Here is a 15051-nt window from a genome sequence, read left to right on the forward strand (position 1 = left end):
TGCAGCAAAACAACCCCACAACATGATGCTGCCACCCCCTGTGTTTCACAGTTGGGATGGTGTTTTTAGGCTTCCAAGCTTCTCCCTTTTTCCTCCAAATGTAAAGATGGTCATTATGCCCAAAAAGTTACATTTTAGTTTCATCAGACTACAGGACATGTCTCCAGAAATTAAGGTATTTGTTCTTGTGTGCATTTGCAAACATTAATCTGGCTTTTTTATGTTTCTTTTGGTGTAATGGCTTCTAACTGGCACAGTGCCCTTTCAGCCCATGTTGATACAGTACTCGTTTCACTGTGGATATTGACACAATCTCACCAGCTTCCGCCATCATCTTCACAAGGCCTTTTGCTTTTGTCCTTGGGTTGATATGCACATGTCGGACAAAATCGCGTTCATCTCTAGGACACAGAACCCGTCTCCTTCCTGAGCGGTATGATGGTTGGACTTTCCCATCTTCTTTGTACTTGCGTATAATTGTTTGTACAGATGAACAAGGCACCTTCAGGTATCTTGAAATTGTACCCAAGGATGAGCCAGACTTGTGCAAATCCACAATTCTCTTCCTGATAACTTGGCTTATTTCTTTATACTTTCCCGTGATGCTACACAAAGAAGCAGTATATTTGAGGTGTGCATTAAAATACCTCCACAGGTGTGTCTGTAATTAACTGAGATGTTGCCAAAAAACATATCTGAGGTTTCCAAACACATGACATCATCATATGGGCAGTCCAGAATTGTTTAAGGGCATAGTAATCTTAGTGTATGTAAACTTTTGACTTTGCAGTAAGTACCATATTTTTCGGACTATAAGACGCACTTTTTTCCTCCAAAATTTTGGAGGAAAGTGGGGGGTGTGTCTTATAGTCTGAATACTAGCCATAGTATATACTATGTACTGTGGGTGATGGGGGGGGTGAGCGGCAGTGGGGGATGAGCGGGGCACAGGAGGCAGCTGCCGCCTGCTGCAGCTTACGCTGTGCCCGCTGCTAAAGAAAATGAATATTCACTGCTCCCCACGCCCATGGGCGTGGAGAGCAACAAATATTATTTTTCCTTAACAGCGCGTACACTGTAGCCACAGCGCGGCTCCTGCTGTGCTCGGCGGTCACTGTGCACCCTGCCATGCGTGGCTCACACAGTGAGAGTGTCGGCAGCAGAGTGGGACCCAGCGCTGCAGGAGAGAGGAGGTGAGTATAACTGTTTATTTTTGTGTGCGCTGTGTGATGGTGATCAGGGGGGCCATGCATTACCAAGATGGGGATCATGGGGGCCATGCATTACCAGGATTGGGATCAGGGGGCCATGCATTACCAAGATGGGGATCAGGGCGGCCATGCATTACCAGGATGGGGATCAGGGGGGCCATGCATTACCAGGATGGGGATCAGGGGGGCCATGCATTACCAGGATTGGAGATCAGGGGGGCCATGCATTACCAGGATGGGGATCAGGGGGTGCCTTGCATACCAGGAAGGGGATCAAGGGGTGCCTTGCATACCAGGATGGGGATCAAGGGGTGCCTTGCGTACCAGGATGGGGATGGGGGCCACGTATAACAGGAAGGAGGGGGACATATATACCAGGATGGGGGATATTAACTGAATTGGGGGACATTACCCCTATAACAGTGTCAGCAGCAGACCCCCTCCCACATAACAGTGCATCATGACAACATTTTTTGTTTATTTTTTTTTTTATTTTCCTCCTCTAAAACCTAGGTGCGTCTTATGGCCCGGTGCGTCTTATAGTCCAAAAAATACAGTAATAAAAATGCCTTAAAACATTCTCTCTCACTCATTATTCTGGCATTTGGCAAATATAAAAAATTATGGTAATACTAATTACCTAAAATGTGAAAGGTTTATTCTGATTTCATGTGAGATATTGAGAAAGACAAGCATTTATGTCTTTTTATATAGTGTATGTAAGCTTCTGGTTTCAACTGTATATTATATAATATATATATATATATATATATTTATATTTATTTGCACATTATATTTTTATTCAGGGTACGGCCAAGCCCATCCATGTTGTCCATGTTGTAAGACAGACACTGTGCACTACATGTGTGTGACCAGCTCCTTATACAATGTTTTTTTATGTGCAATTTTAATAGTAGTCTTATACTTACCAGCCGCTGTCTTCAGCTCTTCCTGGTGCCGTTTCAGCTCTTCCTGCGCTGCTCCGGTCCCACGCCACCAACTTACAACCGCAACTTCTGACTGACTGGAAGTCAGGGGTAATGATTGCAAGTACTCAATATACGTCTATGAGAGCCAGAACAAGGCTCTCATAGACTTCATTGAATTGTGACTTCCAGATCGCTCCAGCAAATACTGGAGCGAACTGGCAGGTCACAAACTGCTGGAGACTGACAGGAGCAGTGCTGGGATGAGCTGAAAATGGCGGCTGGTTTCTATAAGACTAGGGGCAGGAAACTTAGATTAGTAGCACCACTACAACTACTACGCTGCAATAAAAAAAATGCTGATGTGATGCTTTTATGATATGCAAATGATGAAAAAATGAAAACAACATTTTGAATGCTGAATGCATTTAGGCACGCAAGTCATGAAGATCCTTCTGGCAGCTCCCTTACCAATTATTGACCAGTGACGTCTCAGGTGTTCTCGATGGGAGACAAATCTAGAGACACTGCAGGTCAAGATAGCACTTTTGGGCTCCACAGGCTGCTCACAATAATACCAGCAACATATGACCTAGCATTATTTTGTCGACTCCTGAAAACTTTGGATATATGCCCCTATCACTGTTTCTATTTTTGATCCATTTTGTACCGCAAGTGAAATTGAACATCACATACCAAGACTAAGGTATCAAACAGTGTCTACACAAACCATGAGAAGACGTTTGAGTAAAATTGGGCTATGAGCCAGACGTCCAGCTGCAAGAGTCCAATTGACCTCATGCCACCACTCTCAAAAGATAACTTGGTGGATAATAAGCAGTGACGAGTCCTTCTTTTGTCTTTGATGCAAGGATAGCCAGAGATTGCTCCAGAGATCACGTGACAATGCCATGAAGATGCTTTTATGGGGGACCTTTACACCGGTCCTACTTTCAGGAATCATGGAACCAGTGGTATGATAATTTATCCAAGGTATCCCGGGGGCCTTTTTTCAACACAACAGTGTCAGTGCTGCTTGTGCTATTGTTAGCATCCTGCATGGCCTTAACATGCTCCCATGGCCTGCAGCGTCTCCGGACTTGTCTCCCATCGAGCACATCTGAGAAGTCATTAGTCCACTGCTGGCAGCTCCCTTTGCAATTGTTTATTTTCATAATTTGCATGCCCAAATACATGAGTGTGGCAGAATATTCCTCAGATAATGCAACCAGTAATATCCTCATTGTTATCATGCCAAAGCATGTAAGTACATGTATTTCTGTAAGTGGTGCTCATACTTGATAATGAATAAATCAACATGTTGTGAAAACTTTGTTTCCACTTTTTCAAAAATTGCATATCATGGACATGTCTATCGGTCTTGTGCCATTTTGTGAGAGTCTGGCTCCCAAGGCCAAATTAATTAAAAGACTTTTAAGAAGTGCTCTGCTCAGGAACAAGAAGCGCTCAGCTCCTGCATGAGCACAGATAATAGTGCAGCGTATGATCTTAATAGAAAGTCTATGAGCCCATGCACTTCACTGTGCACGCGATCATGAAGGAGGTGAGCAGCCCACTTTTGACAAGTCTTTTGTTTGATCAGTGGGATCTCAGGACCCGAAGTCTATTAAAGTGTAGGTATGCTTTAGTACAAAGCCCATTTAAGAAATCTTTTCAGTACTTTAAGAATGTGTCCACTAGTCATGTGTGGTCAGACTTTGATAGGTAACAAGATGAAATTCATATTACAACTCTATGTATTTTATATAACACAGGAAGTTTCATTAGTGTTGCCGTCTGCCGACATGGAGAATCTACAGGGTAAGCCAATGGAGCACAATGCTTGGCTTGTAAATGCAGAAGGGTTCTGTATGCTTCAGTGAGTTATGGTAATATACTGCTTCTGTCTCCAGACTTATTAAAAGACATAGATAGCAACATCCTGATATTACTTTTTACACTTTACTACTCCTGTATTTAATATGTATAGATATAAATCTGTTTTACCTATACAGTACAATACTAGGTAATTTAACTGTGTTTTCCAGGTTTGAAGCTCAGTATATCCTTTCTGAACCCACGCAATCATGGGTTGGACATAGAGGCCAAATATCATCGTCCCTTCTTTCAGAGGTCTTAACAAGAAGCAAAAAAGATTCCTCTGCATTGATTTGTGTCTGCGGTCCAAGTGGTTTTGCTGCCCAAGCATTGAGGTACTTTGAGACATGTCTTCTTAAATGATTGTTATTGGTATGACTAGCCCCAGGAAACCTATTTATGTCACCCAAAAATGCTTACATCATCCCCACTTTCACTTACATCATTTTTTCTCTGTTCTCACTTCTGCTATATGGTTGTGGTATCATACACTACTGCTAAAAATTGTCTGTTGTGTCTTATATTACACATTTAGTGATGACTGGAAAGGAAGATGGCTGTTACTTTGTGGTCACACTTCATATCTACCTATGACCAGGGCTACACAATTAACTTCCATCCATCTACAATAGTTCCACAGTAGTAAAATAACCCACCTTTGGGTTTTAGTGGCTTTAGCAATAACAGTATTATGATCTTTTGCTTTTTTATGTATTTTTAGATCAAATTTATGTAGAAATATGGAACATTCTCAAGGTCTCACAAACTTTCAAGCATCATTTTAGAAACATCTTGCAGAAGATATCAACTGTCCTGTGCCATTTCATAGGGCATTTTGGTTACAATGTTTTTCAGTATTCTGTACTTAGTGATTTTCATATAAGTATAGCTGGAATGTAAAGTAATAATAATAATAATATATTTTATTTATATGGTTACATTAGGAGTGAGGGACCTTCTCGCAAGCTTACAATCTACAAGGAAATAGGGGAGACACAATAGGTGAAAAGTGCTTGTTATTTCAGGTCCAGCATTATAATAGGGATTTTCATATAAAGCTGCATGATCCGGTCATCAGCCAGTATGTTTAAGTGCAATTATCAAGTATTAAGTGCAGTTATCGTGTGCATTGAGGGTGTGGAGACAGATGAATAGAAGGGAGCAGATTCTGAATAATATTTAGAAGGAGGGAACAGGGGAAAGTTAGGTTAGTGAGTTGAGGTGGTAGGCTTCTTTAAAGAGATGGGTTTTTAATGCGCGCTTGAAGACGTGGGGGCTAGGTATTAGCCAGATCGTCTGGGGTAGTGCATTCCAGAGAACTGGCGCAGCACGAGAGAAGTCTTGGAAATTGAGGTGCGAGGTTCAGATTCTGCAGGATGTTAGTCTTAGGTCATTTGTAGAACAGAGGGCATGTGTAGGGCGATAGACAGAGATGAGGAAGGAGATATAACTGGGTGCAGAACTGTGGAGAGTTTTGTGGGTGAGAGCGATGAGTTTATATTGGACCCTGAAGCAAATTGGTAACCAGTGTAAAAGCTGGCACAAGATGGAGGCATAGGAGAAGCAGCTGGACAGAAATACGACCCTGTCTGCCACATTCAGGATGGATTGGAGAGGAGAAAGTTTGGTAAGAGGGAGACCGATCAGAGTTTTAGCAGTTTCAAAGGTGAGAAAAGGTCGGATACTGGAGATGTTTTTCTGATTCAGGTGACAAGAGTGGGTGAGTAATCAGGTATAAGGAATAATATAGGGAAAAAAGCTAAGTTTAGTGTCGAATATGACCCCAATGCTGCAGGCGTGATGCTGCTTGGGAGTTATGGTTGGACCCTCCAAGGTAATTTCAATGTCAGATAGAGTTAGGTTAGTAGAGGGGAGAAGCATAAGAGATTCAGTTTAAGATAGAGGGAGGACATGATGTTAGAGACAGCAGACAAACAATCCCTGGTATTTTGTATTCTGGTGGGGGTGATGTCAGGGGAAGAAGTGCGGAGCATAGTGAGGACGAGCTGGTGATCCACAGTGTCAAATGCAGCAGAGATATCCAGGAGAATCAGCAAGTAGCAGTGACCATTGGATTTAGCTGTTAGTAGATTGTTAGAGACTTTAGTGAGGGCAGTTTCAGTATAGTGTAAAGAGCGGAAACCAGATTGTAGAGGGTCAAGAAGAGAGTTATCTGAGAGAAAGCAGATGAGACGAGAGTGCCCCAAGCATTCCAGGAGTTTAGAGACAAATGGAAGATTAGAGACAGGTCTGCAGTTAGCAGTGCAGTTCTGATCTAGGGATGGTTTTTTGAGTAAAGGGGTTATGATGTCATGTTCAAATGAGGAGGGAAAGATACCTGAAGAAAGAGAGAGGTTAAATATTTTAGCTAGGTGAGTGGTGACCACTGGTGAGAGAGACTACAGGAGATGTGAAGGAATAGGGGTACTGTTTCAGGTTGTAGGCCGAGAAGAAGCGAGGAGCTGGGTAACTTCTTCTGTAACAGGCTCAAAAATGGCAAGTGAGCTTGAAGTGCGTCAGGGAAGGGGATCCAGGCACTGAGGAGTTTGGACCAAAATGTCCTGATGGATGTGGTTGATTTTTTTCGAGGAAATAAGTGGCCAAATCCTCACGACTGAGGTTGGTAATAGGGGCCTGTGCTTTAGGGCTCAGAAGGGAGTGTAAGGTTTCATAAAGTCGTTTTAGATTGTTAGCTAGTGAAGTGATGAGGATGGTGAAGTAGGATTGTTTGGCCAGATGAAGGGGAGAGTGATGAGTTTTGAGCATGAACTTATAGTGGATGAAATCCTCTGCTAAAAGTGATTTTCTCCACTGCCTTTCAGTGCGCCTTAAGCAACACTAAAGAAAACATGTTTGCAGCATGTGCCAGAGCTGCCATTCTCTATGTCTGGTCTTTCTTCATGTAGAAGGTGCTGCTTCATCTGGGGCACTCTTCGGTGTATTATTGTAGTGTGACAATGCTAAGTTTGGACAAGAGAGAGGAGATGGGAGCTAAAGATGTGTGTAGATTGTCCATAAGCTGCTGGGTATTAATGGTACGTATATTCCTATAAATGTGGTAGGTGGGGGTGTCCCGGGTCAGGAGACAGTTCTTGACAGAGAAGAAAAGAAGGTTGTGGTCTGAGAGCGGGAGCAGGGAGTTAGTAAAGTCATGCACTGAGCAGAGCCGGGAGTAGACCAAGTCCAGAGTATTCCTGTCTTCATTTGTAGGAGAGTTAGTAAACTGTGAGAGGCCGAATGTGGAGGTTAGGGAAAGTAGATGAGATTCAGATTGGGAGAGGGGATCATTAATGGGATTATTAAAGTTTCCCATGACGAGGTTAGGAATGTCACAGGATAGAAAGTGAGGAAGCCCGGTGGCAAAGTGATCCAGGAACTGATGGGAGGAGCCTGGAGAGTGATACACAACCGCCACTCGCAGGGAGAAGGGTTTGAAGAGTCTAACTGTGTGGACTTCAAAGGAAGGAAACATAAGTAAAGGAACCAGGGGGATGACCTGGAAAGCACATTGTGACGAAAGGAGCAAACCAACACCTCCAGCTTGTCTGTTCTCAGGTCTGGTGGTATGTGAAAATTTCAGCCTACCAAATGAGAGAGCAGCATCTGCAGTGGTGTCTGACTGCTGTATCCAGGTTTCTGGAAGAGCCAGAAGGTTAAGGAAATTAGAAAGGAAAAAATCGTGAATGTAAGTTAGTTACACACTGACCATGCGTTCCAGAGGGCACAATTAAAAGGGATAGGAGAAGGCATACACTGCATGTTAATAAGATTAGCAGGGTTTCTATATGCAGCTGGGGGAGATGTCACAAGCAACTAGGAGAAGGAGAAAAAAGAGAGCAGGTGGTGCAATGATTTGTAAGAACTTTTTGAGTGCTGTAAGGTGGTAGTGGATGGTTTGGAGTGGGTGAGAAATGTCAGTAGAGCCTCAGAGTTATACATGGGAGAGGGGAGAAGGGAGGGACTGATGTGGAGAGAGTGTACAGAATGTGTAAGAGGGCGGGAGAGTTGTGAGAAAGCAGAAGTTAAAACATATAAGAAGCAGAGTGATATGACCAATACATAATGCAGTACAACTGACCAAGAAGCATATTTGTTTCAATGTCTTGTGCAGCTTACCTGTCTTCTGCTCTGTCCAACTGACATGTATAACTGCCTACACTTTAAAGATATTGCACTTAAAATATATTGCAAGCGTGCTCCTCCTTAGCCAGAACTGAATATATAGGAACTATCTGTTAGAGTCTAGCACCAATTGGCCACATTGAATAATTAAGCAATTAGCACAAGACCAGAGCAGGCATTACTATGCTAGATAAACAAACCCATGTTGAACAGAGAGGCCATAAAATATCAGTGAAAGAGATAGCTTTGAACACTTCAAAACAGAAAGAAAAACAGGAACAATGGATAAATACCATATAAAAAAATCTTGCTAGATAGAATGATGCTGTTCACTCTTAGCAGATAACACACAAGCAGAAGAATGTATAAATAACATATAAAAAGCCGTAGAATTTCACGTGTTATTCATGAAGGTACATGGATATAGAGTATTTAAATACTAGTAATTTCTCATGTCAAAAGAATTTCTGCTCTTATAATTGGGGTGTAAACGATTTGTGTTATTAAATGATTATATATTATAACAATATTATAATTGTATATTAGTCATTAAATATAGTAGTTATAACTATTATATAATAAATTAAATTAATTATATAATAGCTTGATATTATAATTATGCAATTGTCATTAAATACAATAGTTATAACTATTATATAATAAATGCATTTATATTTTAAGGCTGTGAGCTATATGGAAACAGTTACAGAGGTTTATTTATTTAGGCTAAGTGCCCACGATCTAGAGGTAGGACTACCAACCATAAAAATAATGTATCTAGCACGGTAGAAGGTATAATAAAATGTAACTTTTAATGAATATATATTAAAATAACCATATGGCTCAAATAGAAAATGGTCAAAGGACAAGAAAAGCAAAACTGACACATCCATAAGAGTCACAAACACAATGGGGAAGGGGAAGCATGCCCTAATATTGCAGCCCCCATGCAGTCTAGTAGTGAAGTAAATATAGCATATAAATGAGAAAGGAACAGTCTCACCATTAGTTGGAGTACAGCCTTACTCATAGCAATTAGGATCCCCACTCAGCTGGTATTCTATCCAGAGAGGCACAGTGCACAGAGGAGATAATAACAAATGGTGGGGGGGTGGAATGCCCATACAATGCCCAAAGAAAATACCTCATGTATAGATAGTGGGCCGGGGATCTATTGCACATGTCCCAAAAGCATTCCCATTCCCTATGCGTTTCGTTGATTAACTCATCAGGGGAGAGTGGGGGAGAAGGGGACAGCCGTATTGGCTCTTAGCAGGAAAGGATTCCCAAAATAATAGTAAGGAACTACATGTGCTGCATTCACATAAAGGTGAGTGGCATTTAAATATGCTCACTTATGGCGCCACATTCCAGACGAAAAACGTCACTTCCGGTGCGCGATGTATCGCATCACAGCACCCATGTAAGGTGGCATAGGGCGCAGAGACTAGTATGTCGTGCGCTCCAAGCTGGAACGCACCCTTGGAACGCTCGCGTCATACAGGAACCGGAAGGGGCGGGTAAGTGCTTCATTACTGGTCCGATGCGCTGCAGCCTGGAACATATTTAAACGCCTGCCGGGAAGCCAGGACGGATCACTATGGAGACCGGGGGCCATCAGAAGGTAAGTATAATGTATATTTTTTATTTTAATTCTTTTTTTTTTTTTACAGGTACTATGGTACCTGGGTCTGGAGGAGAGTAGCAGACAAAGCCTAAAAGCCATCCGATTACACGGTTATATATAGTTCTGAGGGGTGAGGGGATTGTTGTATTAGCTGGTCAGCAAAGGCATTAGGTGTTGCTAGGATGGTTCTGTGTCTATAAAGCAGAAAAACCTAGAGATTAAAAGGTAGAAAGCCTGTTTTTACTACTCAAAGATTCTTACACTCTAAATGCTATTTTGCCAGATGTTTTGAAGGGTTAAGTAAACTCCATAAGGCTATGTACATTTTATAACTAATGGTTTATATTCAAAGTCTTTATAAAGCAAATAGGAAAACAGTGCTATGATGGTGTACTGTTTTCATATATTTTTTTTATGTTTTGTATTTTATTTTTTATGTTGAAGGAAGGAACAGAGGTGGCATATATCTGTGCATTTAGTACATTTTGTACTATATAAATGTTTCTACATTAATTATAATGAAAAAATTGCTTCACTAGGTACTTAATAAAGGAGTGAATAAATTGTTCACGTTACACTGAATGACCAAATCTGTCCTTTTTATGCAATGGGTGCTGTTTCAAATACTGCTTACCGTCAGGAAATTAGTCCAAGAAAAGTAGCTTTGCAGGTTGAAGCCTTGTCATGGACCATTTTCTTTAACTTCTACCAAAGATTTTCAATTGGATTAAGATCTGGACTATTTGCAAGCCATGACATTGACCTTATGTGTCTTCTTTCAAGGAATGTTTTCACAGTTTTTGCTCTATGGCAGGATGCATTATCATCTTGAAAAATGATGTCATCATCCCCAAACATCCTTTCAATTGATGGGATAAGAAAACTGTCCAAAATATCAATGTAAACTTGGGCATTTATTGAAGATGTAATGACAGCCATCTCCCCAGTGCCTTTACCTGACATGCAGCCCCATATCATCAATGACTGTGGAAATTTGCATGTTCTCTTCATGCAGTCATCTTTATAAATCTCATTGGAACGGCACCAAACAAAAGTTCCAGCATCATCACCTTGCCCAATGCAGATTCGCGATTCATCACTGAATGTGACTTTTATCCAGTCATCCACAGTCCACGATTGCTTTTCCTTAGCCCATTGGAACCTTGTTTTTTTCTGTTTAGGTGTTAATGATGGCTTATGTTTAGCTTTTCTGTATGTAAATCCCATTTCCTTTAGGCGGTTTCTTACAGTTCGGTCACAGAAATTGACTCCAGTTTCCTCCCATTCGTTCCTCATTTGTTTTGTTGTGCATTTCCTGTTTTGGAGACATATTGCTTTAAGTTTCCGGTCTTGACGCTTTGATGTCTTCCTTGGTCTACCAGTATGTTTGCCTTTAACCCCTTTACAACCCAAGGTGGTTTGCACGTTAATGACCAGGCCAAATTTTACAATTCTGACCACTGTCACTTTATGAGGTAATTACTCTGGAACGCTTCAATGGATCCCCCTGATTCGGAGATTGTTTTTTCGTGACATATTGTACTTCATAATTGTGGTAAAATTTCTTCGATATCACTTGCGTTTATTTGTGAAAAAAAACGGAAATTTGGTGAAAATTTAGCAATTTTCAAAATTTTGAATTTTTATGCCCTTAAATCAGAGAGATATGTCACACAAAAGAGTTAGCAAATAACATTTCCCACATGTCTACTTTACATCAGCACAATTTTTTTTATTAGGAAGCTATAAGGGTTAAAAGTGGACCAGCGATTTCTCATTTTTCCAACAACGAAACACATCACATTTGAAGTCACTTTGAGGGGTCTTTATGACAGAAAATACCCAAAACTGACACCATTCTAAAAATTGCACCCCTCATGGTGCTCAAAACCACATTCAAGAACTTTATTAACCCTTCAGGTGCTTCACAGAAATTTTTGGAATGTGGAAGAAAAAAATTAACAATTAACTTTTTTCAAAAAAATGTTATTTTAAACCCAATTTTTTTTATTTTCGCAGGGGTAACAGGAAAAAATGGACCCCAAAATTTGTTATGCAATTTCCCCTGAGCACGCAGATACCCTATATGTGGGGAAAAAACACTGTTTGGGCGCACGGCAGAGTTCGGAAGGGAAGGAGCGCTATTTGACTTTTTGATTGTAAAATTTGCTTGAATAATAAGCTGACGCCATGTTGCGTTTGGAGAGCCCCTGATGTGCCTAAACAGTGGAAACCCCCCACAAGTGACACCATTTTGGAAACTAGACTCCTCAGGGAACTTATCTAGATGTGTGTTGAGCACTTTTAACCCCCAGGTGCTTCACAGAAGTTTATAACATTGAGCCGTAAAAATAAAATTTTCACATTTTTCCCACAAAAATGTTTTTCAGCCCCCAATTTTGCATTTTCACATGGGTAACAGGAGAAAATGCACTGTGCAGTTTGTTGTGCAATTTCTCCTGAGTAAGCAGATATCCCATATGTGGGGGAAACCACTGCTTGGGCATACGGCAGGGTTCGGAAGGGAAGGAACGCCATTTGACTTTTTGAATGTAAAATTTGCTTGAATAATTAGCGGATGTGCTCCTGATGTGCCTAAACAGTGGAAATCCCCCACAAGTGATACTATTTTGGAAACTAGACCCCTCAGGCAACTTATCTAAATGTGTGGTGAGCACCCTGAACCCCCAAGTCCTTTACAGAAGTTTATAACATGGAGCCGTAAAAAAAAAAAAAAAAACTTTTTCCACAAAAATGATGTTTTAGCCCCAATTTTTTAATTTTCACAAGGGTAAGAGGAGAAAATGGACCCCAAAAACTTTTGTGCAATGTCTCCTGAGTACGCCAATACCCCATATGTGGGGAAAATACAGTGTTTGGGCGCACGGCAGGGTTCAGGAGTGAAGGAGCACTGTGTGACTTTTTGAACGCAAAATTGGCTGGAATCGAGAGAGGACACGATGTCACATTTGGAGAGCCCCTGATGTGCCTAAATATTGGAAACCCCCCACAAGTGACCCCATTTTGGAAACTACACCCCTCAAAGATTTTATCAAGGGGTATAGTGAACATTTTGAAGCCAGAGGTACGACACAGAATTTGATAACATTAGGTCATCATATTGAATAAATTGTCATTAGTCTTGAGCACAAGTACTCGCTACTTGAGTTTGCATCGGGTACTCAGGTATGCACCATGTATCGCGGGTGCTCGAGTGACATGCTCGAGTCCCCACCCACATGTTTCACGGTTATTAGACACCAAAAAAAAAACATGCAGGGATCGCTCGTGCATGGCAGGCAATCCCCGCAAGGATTTTTTGGCCACAAAGCATATGGGGCGGAGACTCGAGCACCCGCAATACTCAGTGCATACCCAAGTACCCGATGCAAACTCAAGTAGCAAGCACTTACGCTCAACACTAGTCGCCATATCGTCATCTTTTTTTTCTTTTTTTTTACTTTTGAAAAAAATCCCAACCCTAACCCTAGCACAACCCTAACCCGAGAGTTTATTTTTAATGCCTTTCCTCGTGCGGTATAAGTAATTAGACGTCTTTATTCTTCGGGTCTGTGCGATTACAGCGATACCAGAATCATATCGGGTTTTTATGATTGACAGCTGTCAGACACTAAAAGACGCATTTTTTGTAAAATCTAGTTTTTGCATTGCCATATTTTGAGAGCTATAATTTTTCCATATTTTGGCCGACAGAGTCATATGATGGCTTGTTTTTTGCGGGATGAGTTAACGTTTTTATTGGTGCCATTTTCAGGCACGTGACAGTTTTTGATCGCTTTCTATTCCAATTTTTGGGAGGCAGAATAAGCAAAAACCAACAATTCAGGAATTTTTTTTTTAAATTTTTTTATGCTGTTCCGCGTCTGGTAAAATTGATAAGGTAGCTTTATTCTTCGGGTCAGTACGTTTACAGCTGTACCACATTTATATCATTTTTCTGTGTTTTGGCGCTTTTACACAATAAAAGCTATTTTATAGAAAAAAATATTTTTTTGCATCGCTTTATTCTGAGAGCTGGAACTTCTTTATTTTTCGGCTGATGGAGCTGTATGGTGGCTTGTTTTTTGCGGGACAACATGACGTTTTCAACGGTACCATTTTTATTTATATTCGTCTTTTTGATCGCGTGTTATTCCATTTTTTGTTTGGCGGTATTGTGATAAAGCATTGTTTTTTGCTTCGGTTTTTTTTTTTTCTTTTTACAATGTTCACTGAAGGGGTTAACTAGTGGGACAGTTTTATAGGTCAGGTTTTAGAACTCTCCTGTTATGTTTTTTCTATTTTGCTGGTCACATGACCTTTTTGCCTATTTAATCCTGCTCCGTCCTTCTGGCCATGCTGGACTTCATTGTAATTTCTACTCTTAAGTTAGCCAGGTGCTTTGTAACCTTTCTCAGTCAGTTTAGCTAGGTCTTTTGACCTTTATGTTCTGTGTTGTTTGTTTGTCTTTTTACTGCTTCAATTTCTGCTAGGAGGTGTCCATCTTTCTCCCAGTCCCTAGTTATAGAATCATAGAATCATAGAATGGTAGAGTTGGAAGGGACCTCCTGGGTCATCTGGTCCAACCCCCTGCTCAAAGCAGGATTCACTAAATCATCTCAGACAGATGTCTGTCCAGCCTCTGTTTGAAGACGTCCATTGAAGGGGAACTCACCACCTCTCGTGGCAGCCTGTTCCACTCATTAATCACCCTAACTGTCAAAAAGTTTTTTCTAATATCTAATCTGTGTCTCCTCCCATTTAGTTTCATCCCATTGCTTCTAGTCTTTCCTTGTGCAAATGAGAATAAAGATGATCCTTCTACAATGTGACAGCCCTTGACATATTTGTAGACAGCTATTAAGTCTCCTCTCAGTCTTCTTTTTTGCAAGCTAAACATTCCCAAATCCTGCAACCGTTCCTCATAGGACATGGTTTGCAGACCAGTCACCATTCTGGTCGCTCTTCTCTGAACTTGCTCCAGTTTGTCTATGTCTTTTTTAAAATGTGGTGCCCAAAACTGTACACAGTATTCCAGATGAGGTCTGACCAAAGAGGAGTAAAGACCGATAATGACTTCACGTGATCTAGACTGTATGCTTCTGTTAATACATCCCAGAATTGTATTTGCCTTTTTTGCTGCTGCATCACACTGTTGACTCATGTTCAGTCTATGATCTATTAGTATACCTAAGTCTTTTTCACATGTACTGTTGCTTAGCTCTATTCCTCCCATTCTGTATATGCTTTTTTCATTTTTATTGCCCAGATGTAGTACTTTGCATTT

The 15051-nt window shown here is 41.0% G+C and overlaps 1 protein-coding gene across 2 annotated transcripts in view; it reads left to right on the plus strand.

Moving 5' to 3' along the window:
• The window catches only part of CYB5R4 (cytochrome b5 reductase 4), a 544645-nt gene that overhangs the window by 505471 nt on the left and 24123 nt on the right, over positions 1-15051 (plus strand). For both annotated transcript variants that reach the window (XM_073675649.1, XM_073675652.1), the window contains one exon: positions 4186-4350. In XM_073675649.1, coding sequence (XP_073531750.1) covers positions 4186-4350 — 165 coding nt within the window. The remainder of the gene's footprint in view (positions 1-4185; positions 4351-15051) is intronic.

This window comes from Phyllobates terribilis, unplaced genomic scaffold (assembly GCF_046119375.1).
Source record: "Phyllobates terribilis strain yellow unplaced genomic scaffold, ASM4611937v1 Scaffold_3__8_contigs__length_932513732, whole genome shotgun sequence".
Classification (NCBI taxonomy): domain Eukaryota; kingdom Metazoa; phylum Chordata; class Amphibia; order Anura; family Dendrobatidae; genus Phyllobates; species Phyllobates terribilis.